The 13,739-nt window shown below is 46.0% G+C and overlaps 2 protein-coding genes across 4 annotated transcripts in view; one reads left to right on the top strand and one right to left on the bottom strand.

Annotated features, from left to right (window-relative positions):
• Positions 1-3,164, bottom strand: part of bud23 (BUD23 rRNA methyltransferase and ribosome maturation factor) — a 46,267-nt gene extending 43,103 nt beyond the window's left edge. Inside the window, exons 1-4 of one of the 2 annotated variants that reach the window (XM_072505369.1) lie at positions 3,046-3,164; positions 2,582-2,619; positions 866-961; positions 148-230 (exon numbers count right to left, since the gene is read on the bottom strand). In XM_072505369.1, coding sequence (XP_072361470.1) covers positions 148-230; positions 866-961; positions 2,582-2,619; positions 3,046-3,093 — 265 coding nt within the window. In that variant the 5' untranslated portion in view covers positions 3,094-3,164. Of the gene's footprint in view, positions 1-147; positions 231-803; positions 962-2,581; positions 2,620-3,045 lie in introns of those variants that run through there. The other variant, XM_072505379.1, reaches the window with a different exon arrangement.
• Positions 3,165-6,925: 3,761 nt separating this feature from the next.
• memo1 (mediator of cell motility 1) overlaps positions 6,926-13,739 on the top strand; it is a 99,561-nt gene continuing 92,747 nt past the window's right edge. Inside the window, exons 1-2 of one of the 2 annotated variants that reach the window (XM_072505468.1) lie at positions 6,926-7,207; positions 13,014-13,095. In XM_072505468.1, coding sequence (XP_072361569.1) covers positions 7,147-7,207; positions 13,014-13,095 — 143 coding nt within the window. In that variant the 5' untranslated portion in view covers positions 6,926-7,146. The remainder of the gene's footprint in view (positions 7,208-13,013; positions 13,096-13,739) is intronic. The other variant, XM_072505458.1, reaches the window with a different exon arrangement.

Below are 13,739 nucleotides of genomic sequence, written 5' to 3' on the forward strand. Positions count from 1 at the left end.
GAACACCCTCCCTAACAGCACCATGGGTGTAGCTACACCACATGGACTGCAGTGGTTCAAGGGTAATTAGGAATGGGCAATAAATGCTGGCCTAGCCAGCAATGTCCACGTGCCATGAAAGAATTTAAAAATGATCGTGCTACCTACCAAGCATGGCTGTACTGATATCCACACCAACCCAATGATGTCCTTCTTCAGAGAGGTAATCCCCACTAAGTCCCGATCCACAGCTGGAACGCAAACAGAAAGTCACATCAATCCGACAAAGAGACAACAAACCCAAGTACACATCTGGCACAACAATCCATTTCTTTCCCCCCCCATTTTTTCCCCAATGAAACAGCAATTTAGCGTGGCCAATTTACCAACCCTGCACATCTTTGGGTTATGGGGGCGAAACCCACGCAAACACGGAGAGAATGTGCAAACTCCACACAGACAGTGACCCAAAGCCTGGATTGAACCTGGGACTCGGCGCTGTGAGGTAGCAATGCTAACCACGGTGCTGCCCTTAACAATCCATTTCTAATGAAACGTTTTAAATTACCTCCCCTCACCCCAACAACGAACCTCAGTGTAGCTGCTCTCTTAAATACAAAAGACCTATTCTTGTAGATTAAAAGATGGGGAAAAAGGTGGCAAAACAGAACAAGCAACTCATACAAGGCAGCTCGTCTGTCCAGGACCCAGTGAAGAATGATGTTGGTGGCAGCCTGGGAGCAGATTCAGAGTCCACAATCTGAGGAACAGTATGCAGGAGTGGAAGGAACAAAAATAGAGTAAGAGGGATGACACAGTCTCACCTTGGTGTAGGCATTCTCAGAAAGTCCTCTGCACGAGTGTAAAGATTAAAGGAGAACCCTACCCAACATCCAACAGGAAGCAAGGTTGATCCTCAGGTAAATTGAGTAGCTCAACAGCTCTTTCTGACATCCGAGTCTGGATTTCGATCATTCGTGAACTGCGAAAGGAAGAGACCACATTTTGTTCACCTAACTGGCTTGTTTACATCGGTTGATGGCCGAGTAATTTCCCACCTCCTCCCACTTTTATCCTACGACTGACAAAGTAGCATTTATTGCCTGTCTCTAGTTGTGAGGGAATTGAGAGACTGAAGTCACAAGGCAGGGGGTTAGACTTGCCCTCTTGATGGACCCGAGTAAACCAGTTGTTATTTTACAACAATTCTGACAATTTAATGCACTAACCTCCAGATGACATAACCGGGCATGAGTTCCAAGTAGTAAAAAATGCTGGAAATACTCAGCAGATCAGGCAGCATTTGAGGAGAGAAACAAGTTAACAATTTAGGTTGAAATCCAAATGAAAGATTATCTTGACCTGAAACTTTAATTATTATTTTTCTCCATAGATGCTGCCTGACCTGCTGGGCATGTCCAACACATTTTGCACTTATTTCAGAGTTCCAACACCTGGACAATACAATAACCGCAAAGCTACCAAAATGTGAGGCAGATTCACAGCAACTTCACAACATTACTCTTATCATAGAATTTACAGTGCAGAAGGGGGCCATTTGCACCAGTCCTTAGAAAGAGCACCCCATAGAAGTCCACTCCTCCACCCTATCCCCGTAACCCCGCCTAACCTTTTGGACACAAAGGGGCAATTTAGAATGGCCAATCCACCTAACCTGCACATCTTTGTACTGTGGAAGGAAATCGGATCACCCAGAGGAAACCCATGCAAACAAGGGGAGGAAGGGCAAACTCCACACAGTCACCCGAGGCCAGAATTGAACCTAGTCCCTGAAGTTGCGAGGCAGCAGTGCTAACCACTGTGCCACCGTGACCATTGAACAAAAGAGAAAAGTTTCCCATTCTCCCAGCATTTTGCATTTACTCCCCCAACCTCCTTCCGGAAAGCATCGACTCTCCATTTTGAATCAAGGGTAGCAGTTACAGCAAAAAGTCTGGTTTAGGGAAGCAGGGACATTGCAGCCAAACTCTGATTGGCACCAAAACTTTTGTCACACATCCACTTCACCCAGCTGGAAGCTGGCTGGTTGGACACAGAGACCCCCATGCCTATCTGCCACAGTCAGCTAACTCAATAGAGACTAGGATTGAAACCATTTGATTTGCTTAACCTGTGTGGCTTGGTATGACGCTCATTTAATTACAATCTGGGGCAAACCACTTTCACAATCTGGGGCAAACCACTTTCTAAATTTGCTGACAAGTTAGAGCAAGTGGAATAAATTGTCATCTGAAATCACATTGTCCATTATGCTGATTACCAAATTGCACACTTGTCACCACAAAATCAAACGGAATCAAACTATAAATATCTGCAAGAAGTCTTACAACACCAGGTTAAAGTCCAACAGGTTTGTTTCAAATCACCAGCTTTCGGAGCACTGCTCCTTCCTCAGGTGTTCACCTGAACAGGAATTCCTCAGGATTCACCGGAGGAAGGTGCAGTGCTCCGAAAGCTGGTGATTTGAAACAAACCTGTTGGACTTTAACCTGGTGTTGTAAGACTTCTTATTGTGCTCACCCCAATCCAACGCCGGCATCTCCACATTATAAATACTTGATACCAAGGTGAGAATACTTACTTCTGCGTATATTTCCTTGCTTCGTCTTCACTGTAAAACTGAAGAAACAATCTTTAAAGCATTTTTTTGTAGCATTAAAGCCTCCTTGAAAATTGCGCACCATCTAAAACTCCCAGGGTTTTGCTTCATTCATTTGTCTGACATCTTCATAACAAGGCTAAGTTAGGCTCTAAAAGCGTGCCAAATATAATCCAATGGTGCTGTAACATGGTCCCAAGCGGGAAGCACAATGAAGCTTAAAAACCACAGCGGTGCAGTACATGCTGCAGACAGTGTTATTAAATCAAATCAGCAAATTGCCCAAGGCCAGTTAATGTGCATGGGGGGGGGGGGGGGGGGCGGTTTGAGGGAGACTGGGAGTGGGGGGCGCGTTGAGAGGGTGGGGGGGGGGGGGGGGGGGGGAGTTGAGGCGGAGGGAAACCCTTCCACTCATAGCGCCTGGTCTACGATGCCCTCGACTTTACCACTTCAGGCGGCGCCCGATGCTCGGGCCTCCCGACTCGAGCCGTCATCTTCCCACGGCGTCGGCAACCAGCGATGTCATCACCACGCGCCACTACTGCGTCATCTGTACGCACCAAAAACGTGCCACTGATGGTCAAGGAGAGGGCGAGGCTAGGGGATGCTCACTGAACTGGCACTCGCAGATCGTCTCATAGATTTGGCCAATTTACCCAATTTAATTCCCCATTTTCCTCCAGCACAATAACAGTTTTAAAAAAAATGTTTTTATTGGCATTTTCCAATGTTTACATTGTAATTTACCTGATATTTACACGGTATGACGTTTCTTATTTAAACATTTTACACATTCCTTCCATCGCCCCCCCACCCCAGTCAAGTCATTAATGCTGAAGTGAATGTGGGTGCCCATCACTAATTGCCCTTGAGTGGATCTGGAGTCACATGATTGTCCACTTAGCAAGGGTTCAATTTAGTTATACCAAAACTACACGTGTGCATACCTCATCATCTTGGTTTGGAAACTATTGAATGTGGTGACGGCTCCATATGTGCCAGACATCACTGCTCAAAAAAGTGACAACAAAGAAATCAATATCAACAATTAACGCCCAAGTGAGTATAAATGGGATCTTAGTGTCAGGCCATCTCTGAACTCTGTCTGAAGCGCCATTACACGTGTGAGCACACAATTTAGGCTCATATTTCAGTGCAGTACTGAGAGGTTGCTGCATGGATGATGATAGGGGCATAGGAGCAGGAGTAAGCCATTCAACTCATCCAGCTTGCTCTACCATTTAATACAATCGTGGCTGATTGGACTCTTCAATGTATTTTACACCCACTATTCTCATAACCCTTTGTGTTATTGTTAATCATAAATCCATCAATCTCTGCTTTAGACACATTCAATGACAGCTGCCACAGCCCTCTGTGGTAGTGAATTCCAAAGATTCACAAACCTCTGTGTCAAGAAATTTCTCCTCAACTCGTTCCCAAATGGCATCTTCATTTTGAAATTGTGCCCCGGTTCTAGACTCCCCAACCAAGGGCAACATCTTACCTGTCTATTCCTTTAAGTGTTTACCTCTCGTTCTTTGAAACTCAAGAGAATACAGGCCCAGTTTGTCCAATCTCTCTCCATAAGACAGTCCCTGCTTCCCAAATCAAGTCTACCTTTCGTAAGGTGCTGATTACAGTTTGGTAGGTCTGAAGAAGTCCTCATAGTCATACATATGTTAACTGTATGTCTTTATTGACTTCTTCAAAACATTACAAATATACAATAAAGTATACAAATTAGGAGCTGTCTCCATGCTTGCTGGTATGCACAGCTCTGTCGAAAATTAGACTGACCCTTGGTGCAGCCAAGATGCTCTCTGGCATCACTGAGTGGGTGGTAATGGATTCAGTCTTACATTAACCCTATATGTTGTGATAAATGTAGAAAATGTTATATATTATATTTTATATTTGTGGCAGTAATGTTATTAAAAACCCTGGTATAAAATACATACAGGCAGTATGTCTATAAAGCTGTAATTAAAGAGTTGTAAAAGTGAGGTAATCATTCATTCCAACCACTTACTTGGTTACAGAAAAAAAGGGCTAGTGGAATTGTGTTGTGATTTCTTGAGGTTCCCTGGAGTCTAGATAATTTAAGAGGGATTGTATTTAGTCATAGCTAAGCAGGCCATGGAACCTAGTGGGATGCAAATGATGTAATTGATGGGAGGAGCCAGGTCTGTCTGTAGTTTTGGAGTTTGTTTTCAGAGTTTAAGTTGATCAGCAGTTTTACCAAATGCTGTTCGGTTGAGCATAAGTGTACTGGACATGCTCTTGAAAGGAACTCTCTCCAAAGATCTGCACCGACAAGCAAGTAACCTGTTTTTAAACTTTATTTGTAAGTGGCATTTGAACTGTATTGGGTTGCTTAATTGGAGTTAGTAGCAGGTGCCAGTGGTAAGTTCAGGTTTTTCCTTATATTTAAGACTTGTTTAACTGATCTGCCTCTGCGTCGCCACGTAGGGTCCAAAAATAATTGTTTAACTGATAATTGTAAAGCTGTTTCTTTGATTTTAATGTGGTTAATTCTGTGTTTAAATTAAAGTTTATTTTAACACAAAAGACACCTATTGGTCAGTCATCACTTCTGGGATGAAGTATCCTTTCCTCACAGTTTCACAAATAGAAGATTGTTTTGGGTTCTCATCTGATATCCCAGTAAATGTTGGGGTCAGTATCTTAACTATTTGCCAGACCTTTATGTAACACTACCACTTTAAAAGATGAAATGTTGAAACAAGGCCACGTCATCTGTTTAATGTAGAAGATAGCGTGGGTATTATTTGAACAGGGGAGTTTCCCCCCCGTTTCCTGACCATTATTCCATTTCCAATATTACTAAAAACAAAATACCTTGTCACTTCATTTATTTGCTTATGGGATCTTGCAATGCAAATTAGCTGCCACATAACAGTGCTCACCCACTTCAACAGCAATCCATTGTGCTTAATGTACCTTGAGGAAAAGCCCAACTGTTGAACAACTGTTCTCAACAGGAGCCACATGGCAGTTAGCACTGCTGCCTCACAGCTCCAGGGACGCGGGTTAAATTCTGGCCTCAGGTGACTGTCTGTATGGAGTTTGCACTTTCTCCCCTTGCCTGCATGGGTTTCCTCCGGATGTTCTGGTTTCCTTCCACAGTCCAAAGATGTGCAGGTTAGGTGGATTGACTATTGTAAATTACCCCTTTGGGTCCACAAGGTTAGGTCGGGTTACGGGGAGAGTGGAGGCTTGGGCTTAAGTAGGGTGCCCTTTCCAAGGGCCGGGGCAGACTCGATGGGCCGAATGGCCTCCTGCACTGTAAACACTAAGATTCTATAACTCCATCAGGAATTTGGAACAAAATGAGATAAGATAATTTTTGGTTTGAAGAAAGTCACGATTTAAAAATGCATGAAAAAAATAGTGGCTGTTGGTTAATGTTGTGCACTGAGATGATGAGGAATCTCTTCACTGAGAGATGGTGTGTCTTTGGAATTCTCTACCCCAGAGGGTTGTGAAGGCTCAGTCACTGAGTGTGTACAAGACAGAAATCACTAGATTTCTGCACGGTGAAGGGAGTTCGGGGCAGTGCAAGAAACTGGAGTTGAGGTACATGATCAGCTATGATCTAGTTGAAGGCAGTGCAGGTATGTGCTGAATGGCCTACTCTGTCCCTAATCAATGTCATGAAATATATTTTAATTTTGCTGACAACAGGATCATAGATAGGGTTACAACAATCAGAAATGGAAAAGTTGGGGTGTCATGGTGGTGGTGGTTAGCATTGCTGCCTCATGACGCTGATGATCCAAATTTGATCCTGGCCCTGGGTCACTGTCCATGTGGAGTTTGCACATTCTCCCTGTGTCTGTGTGGGTCTCACCCTCACAACCCAAAGATGTGCAGGAAATGTGGATTTGCCCTTATTTGGGAAAAAAGGAATCGGGGACTCGAAATTTAAAAAAAAGTGGAAAACTTGGAGATGTGACAAGTTTGAAATTATCCAGAAGTGCAGCTTTTGCTCAGGATGTGCCTGAAAGTTAAAGTGGGTGGGGGAATAAACTCTGCGTCATGACATAATACGCTGCCGTGACACTATGCCTGCGCCATCTCCCCAATCCGAGAGTGGGTCGACGGGAGACTGCGTCAAAACATCACACAATAGCGGCACTGCGGGTGCGCGGCCTACCAGGTCCAGGGGCGGGGCCGCCGGGGAACCTGCGCCCTGACGTCATTGAGCCTCCGGTACGGCGATATGCGCATGCGCGTAGCTCTCAGTTCTGCCGGGACGTCCTGACGTCATTTGACGCTTTACCGGCGCCGTGCGCATGCGCCCGGCTCCCATTTCTCCAGGGACCGGACGGCTCGGCTCCGCTCGGCGGCCGCTTTGTTCTCGCTGGCAGGGGTCGAGCCGGCGGTTGGCGGCCTCTGAGTCAGTGTCACTGCCCTCGGGTGCCGCTGTGTCCGGGCTGCGGCCCTCTTGCTCCCCCCTCCCCTTTCCCCCTCCCCCCCAACTCGCCTGAAGAGATCCCATCATAGGAGGCTCCGGCTCCAAGATGTCCAGCCGAGCCGTCTGCCGAGAGGCTAGTCACGCCGGGAGCTGGTACACGGCATCAGGTAGGAGCCGCCCGGGGTTGAGGGTGCATTGGGAGAGACTTGTGGGGAGGGAGTCTGGATGGGACTAGGAATGGTTGACAGGGTTGCGCTATGATGGGGGTGGCAGGGTTGGGCTATGATTGGGGGCGGGGGGGGGGCAGGGTTGTGCTATGATGGGGGGTGGGGTGACAGGGTTGGGCTATGATGGGGGGGGATGGGGTGACAGGGTTGGGCTATGATGGGGGGGTGGGGTGACAGGGTTGGGCTATGATGGGGGGGATGGGGTGACAGGGTTGGGCTATGATGGGGGGGTGGGGTGACAGGGTTGGGCTATGATGGGGGGATGGGGTGACAGGGTTGGGCTATGATGGGGGGTGGGGTGACAGGGTTGGGCTATGATGGGGGAGTGACAGGATCGAGCTATGATGGGGGGTGACAGGGTCGGGCTATGATGGGGGGGGTGACCGGATTGGGCTATGATGGGGGGGGGGGGGTGACAGGATGGGGCTATGATGGGGGAGTGACAGGATCGGGCTATGATGGGGGAGTGACAGGATCGGGCTATGATGGGGGGGGGGGTGACAGGGTCGGGCTATGATGGGGGGGTGACCGGATTGGGCTATAATGGGGGGGTAATAGGGTTATGATGGGAGGTGATAGGGTTGGGCTATGATGGGGGGGGTGACAGGATTGGGCTATGATGGGGGGTAATAGGGTTATAATGGGAGGTGATAGGGTTGGGCTACGATGGGGGGGGGGGGTGACATGGTTGGGCTATGATGAGTGGGTGACAGGGCTGGGCAAGGGGAGAGAGAGACAGGGTTGTGCAGTGAGGGGAGGGTGACAGGGTTGTGCAATGGGAGGATGACACGATTGGGCGATGGGCGGGGAGGGTGACAGGGTTGGGCAATGGGGGGGGGGGCAGGGTGACAGTGTTGGGCAATGGGGGCGAGGGTGACAGGGTTGGGCAATGGGGGAGAGGGTGACAGGGTTGGGCAATGGGGGGGGGAGGGTGACAAGGTTGGGCAATGGGGGGGAGGGTGACAGGGTTGGGCAACGGGGGGTGGGTGACAGTATTTGGCTTTTTGAGGTTTCTGGTAAGGGTTGGGGCTCGGCGTTGTGTCACTGGGAAGGGGTGTGGCAGGCAGGGTGGTTAATGGGAATGACTGGATAGCGGTACAAATGGGTATTGGATGTTGAGTGGTTGGATATAGAATGGGTGTCTGGCTGTGAACGATTGGAGACCTGTGCCTGTCAGCCTCTACAGCCAATACCCTCATAGCTGATGAAAAGTGGAGCTTGTGATCTGATATTGTCAATGGTGACAGAGTCAATCAGACCATTGTAAATAGATTGGGGTGGATTGTGTGTTTGACTGGGGTTATGGTGCAATTGAAAGGGAATATAAGGGGGATGTGAGCATGGATAATTTGGGTGCTGAAGAGTGAGGGATGTTGAGTTTCAAGGGAGATTGGGAGAGTAGTCTGATCGTGCACATAGGACAGTATTACTGGAAAGAGAAGACATGTTGCTGAGGCTTTTCATTTTGCACTCGTAAGCACAAGCAAAAGCATTCCTAATTTTGAACAATCACAATTTATACAATAGGAGCAAAGGTTGCTGATTGGTTGGTCAGTCTGAGATGCAACATGTCTCTCTTTTTAGCAATATTGTAATTGTGTACCCACATGAGACAATTGTACTGTAATCCAAGATGAAATGGTGTTTGCAAGTGTGAAGAGATCTACTGCGGATTCTGCCAGGAAGACACCAATATCAGTCAGTTTACTCCCCTCTAACCTAACAAATGGCGCGGTGACCTTTTCCTTTAAGGATTCAGAGTAAAATGAACGTCGTGAGTCTTGCTGTCCATTTTGGTGTGGGTGTGGTTACTGGAAGTCTGCTAACTTGCAATAAACATGCCCACAAGGGACTGTAAGGACAGCATGTGTGTGGAATGGCGTGGGTGGATTTTGGGTAGGGTCAGACAGAGTCAAGAGAGCTTTACTCTTATACCAAGCTTTTTTGCTTTGAGTGTGTTTGACATAGATGGCTGCCTGCCTGTATGAAATGGGAGAACAAAAGCGCAATAATTAGGAGCAGGATCCTGTCAAGTCCACTCAGGATCTTGTACATTTCAATAAGATTGATTCTCATTCTTAACTCCAATGGATGCAGTTGTGGAGAGATACAGCCTCCCTCAGCTTAATGAAATGAATGAACAGAAACATATAGTGGGTGTGGAAGGGGAAACAGATGTGGACATTGGTGTGGTGATGATGCTTGACCGCTACTTTGACCCAGAGATGTTCAGTGAGAGCTAGGGTGTAACTTAACGATTGCAGAATCAGTGACAGAAGAAAAAAGTATTGTGGAGTTTTCTATGCTGTAGAATTTCCACATGGACTCCATATTGTGATTTAAGCCTGGTGTATAGCTTTATTTCTGATCGTTATTGCTAGAATCAGGTGAGGTAACTCTATTCTCTTCAGTCTGTTTTTGCTGAAGTTCACAATGCAACATTGACAGGAAATGGGAGCAGGAGAAAGCCATTTGGCCCTTTGAATCTGCTGCTTCTGGTGAGGCTGTGGATCGGTGGTAAGTACATTTACATTGGCAGTACTCAATGTGGAAAGTACAGCCAGATGTGTGTCCACACAATATCTCTGTCTTATAAATAAGCCTGCACGTAGGCAGCCTTAATTCCACTGACATGTCAGTAACGTGGGCAACACAGGCCCAAAAATGACTCCTCTTGCAAAAAGCCAGAGCTGAGTTTGTTCCCATTACGAGTGTTCACTGTAGCTGAAAATCCTTGCCATTTCTCTCCGTTTCTAGTTTGGAGCTGCTCAGCAGGTTTTGTGCCCAATTGATGTTTGTTTTCCAGGGCGACTAAGTGATTTATTTAACTGTTTGAAAATTGTAAGAAGTCGCTGGAGTATGGATAGAGGGTTCAGACTCTTGTGATTCTTCACTCGGTTTTGGTCTGGTGAAGTTGCACTGCTTGTTGCTGTTGCAGTCAGCTGTCAAAGCACCTCTGATCCCCTCATCCTGTAACAGGAAGATGGCAGGTTTAAAAAAAAAGTTGCTCACTTCTGCCAACCAGCTGCTGTATGACGTTGCTACTCACTTATTTTAAAGCATGGATTTCCAAACTGCAGCCCCTCTGAGCCTTGCAGTCAGTGCCAAGGCAACACAGTTCTATTTGTGCTTATATTTCTGTAGTACCCTGTCTGAATTTAGTGGGCAAGAGGTTTTGAAAGGGGCTATCCTGTTGCCTTGCCATGGCTGAATGCTGAATCAGAATGCCAGGACTAGTTGCTACTAACAGTTTGATATGTATGGGAGTTACTTGGCACTCAAGTTAAGCTTCATATATTCTTAACCCTTGTTGGAGGCTTACAATTTATGCAGCCTACCAAAACCTGAATTTTCACTCCCCTTTTTGAAGGATAAAGGAACAAGATTCTGTTGCACCATAAAGTAACCCTATGACCCTTTGAACAATACTAATCCAGGATTACATAAAACTGAGTTACATGGTAACACTGACTGGAGCTGCTGGCCATTCAGCAGATCCCCTCTTCTGAAATAATTTACTCACTGAATGATCTTCTTTAAAAAAAAAGATTCAGCATCGTGGAAGTGAAATATTGGCTCTCCTCCCCTAACAGCCTCAACTTGGGATCTGACCGTTGCTGGTAATTGAGTTGATGTGGAGATGCCGGCGTTGGACTGGGGTGAGCACAGTAAGAAGTCTTACAACACCAGGTTAAAGTCCAACAGGCTTGTTTCGATGTCACTAGCTTTCGGAGCGCTGCTCCTTAGGTGAATGAAGAGGTATGTTCCGGAAACGTATATATATAGACAGATTCAAAGATGCCAGACAATGCTTGGAATACGAGCATTAGCAGGTGATTAAATCTTTACAGATCCAGAGATGGGGTAACCCCAGATTACTTGAGTGGGTTTGTGATCTGTAGCCCTTTCGGGACCTTGTCTGCTTTCTTGCATCTTTGTATGCTCGTATTCCAAGCATTGTCTGGCATCTTTGAATAAAGGAGGCAAAAGGGAGAGGATCACATGGAATATTAGAGGGCTTAATTAGAATTTAATAGGTTAATCCTGACCGCTGTTATGACATTGAACATTTTGTGGCTGAGACCAGTAGATGCTGTGGATATTAAGGAATATGGAACTGCAGCTGTTGATCTAATCAGATGGTGGAACAGACTCAAAGACCCAATTGCTTCCTTCTGTTCCAATATTTCCGAGTTAAGGTGGCTTTGAGGACCAGGGACTTGAGGGCAAAACTGCTAATGAGGCAGTTCAGATTGATGTCAAGAAGCCTGTCTCCGTGATCCTTAGCTAGAAGTGCCTTCCAGTTGAAGGGCTGAGGTGAATCCTGCGGACGGCCCACTGTGACAGAAGTTGTGGTGGCGAACTAGGTTTGTTTAGGAGGCATTAGCTAGATGGGCTTCCTCCCCTGTGATTGAATTTCATATGATTGAAGTGTGACAGTATATAATGGCACTGTCCTCTCTTTGATGATTTCACACATGTCTGCAGCCATATGCCCCAATGTGGCTGCAGTACTTGGCTGCCAGTGTTTAATAACTTCAGCTGTATTTTATGTTTTGTTTTGCCCGTTCTCACACAATTTCTGTTGTGACCATAACCATGAGAAATATAAAGTGATGTATTTCAAAAAGTGTCCTCAGGAAGAGCAAGAATATGTAGCAGTTTGATTGAAGATTAGGATTGTGACATTTTAAAATGGCGTAAAAATATACACTTGTACCAAGTATGCACGTGTGCGACTTTGAGTTTTATAACATTTTGGTTTCGTCATTCTCCTGCATACCTTGGGGAAACTTTAACTTTTCAAGGGACCTGTCTTCCTTAATATATTTTTAAACATGCCTTATTCCATTTGAGCATTTTTTGATTTATTTGTACTGTCCAGAAGCTCGATATCCTAATCCTAACCTGCCCTGTTTAGTCTATGTGCCAATTTAAAAGCCAGAGATGATAATGAGCTTATCTTTTTCTCTCATAGATTCATTCTGTTAGTAGCGAAATCAGGTCAGGCTGTTGGTGTTAGCATTTACTTGACACAGGATCTGTGCTCAGACATTTTTGGTCTTAAATGTGTAGTGTTGTTGAGGATTCCAAAACTGATGGTTTAATGATATCAATAGCTTACATAGTGCCTTTAATATAAGGTATTTCACAAGAGCCCATATTCCAAAACTCTGATGTGCACATCCTTGCTCGGGCTAAGCCCCTTTTGTCCATCACCTATACTCTCTGACCTACATTAGCTCAGTCTGGCAATGCCTCTATTTTAAAATTCTCATCCATGTTTTCAGATCTTTGCATGACCTTACACATCCCTACCTCCTTCAGCGTATGCCCTTCAAGATCTGTGCGCTCCCCCAATTCTAGCTTCATGCGCATTCCCAGTTATCCTTGTTTCATCATTGGTTGCAAGCTGCAGTTGTAATCGGAGAAAAATGGATGACGTGGGAGAAGTTTGATGGGGTATATAAAAGATTGCTAGTGGTGTGTTTTAAGTAGGGTGTTAAAGGAGGAGGAAGGGGAGTGGTTTACGAGCGAGTGCAGGGCAGCTGAAGGCATCCACGCCGAAGATGAGACAGAGAATGGGGGTGTGCGAGTGTTTGAGGAATCGAGCATCGTTGAGTGAGAAGAGGTTGGAGAAGGAGTGATAGAATCAAAATAGATCCCATTTGAAATGTGCAGCCAGAACTTGTGAACAAGATTAATTTTTAAAGCCCGTCTGGGATAATCTCTTGTCTCTTTGCAGGAGCGCAACTGAACGCACAATTAGAAAGCTGGCTTGCCCAAGCACAACCCACTGGGAGGCCAGCTAGAGCCATCATTGCACCGTAAGTACATCCATTAAACCTGTCAGCAGAGTTTTTAAAGTGACGGCCTTAACAGTAAGCTCACTCCCATGTTTATTCCAAACTAGTATGCGGATCCTGTTTGCTGCAGCTATAAAGAAAGAACCTTTAATTATAAATTACCATTCCACATCCCCAGGTGTTTCAATGTGCTTCACCTCTACTCTGTAGTTAAATGTGCATCAACTTTCACACACAGCAAGCATTTTTGGGGTGTTGTTGGTTAAAGGAGGAGAGTTGACCAGGACACCAGGAGATCTCATGGGCCCTATTTGAATGGTACCATTATAACCTTTGCACCCATCTGAGTAGGTAGATGGGACCTTGATTTGACATCTTTGTTCAAACTGGTTACTGCGGTTGCGGATTTATTAACATTCAGTTTTTTTCCATCGAGGTTTTGTTTGAGCAAAACTTGTTTTGTTAGTTGTGATCTTAAGGGGCAATTTAGCGTGGCCAATCCACCTACCCTGCACATCTTTGGGTTGTGGGGGTGAGATCCACGTAGGCACGGGGCGAATGTGCAAACTCCACACTCCACAAGTTCAGTGACCCGGGGCCAGGGTAGGACCCGGGTCTTCAGCGCCATGAGGCAGCGGTGCTAACCACTGCACCACCGTGCCACC

This window comes from Scyliorhinus torazame, chromosome 1 (genome assembly GCF_047496885.1).
Source record: "Scyliorhinus torazame isolate Kashiwa2021f chromosome 1, sScyTor2.1, whole genome shotgun sequence".
NCBI classification, from domain to species: Eukaryota; Metazoa; Chordata; class Chondrichthyes; order Carcharhiniformes; family Scyliorhinidae; genus Scyliorhinus; species Scyliorhinus torazame.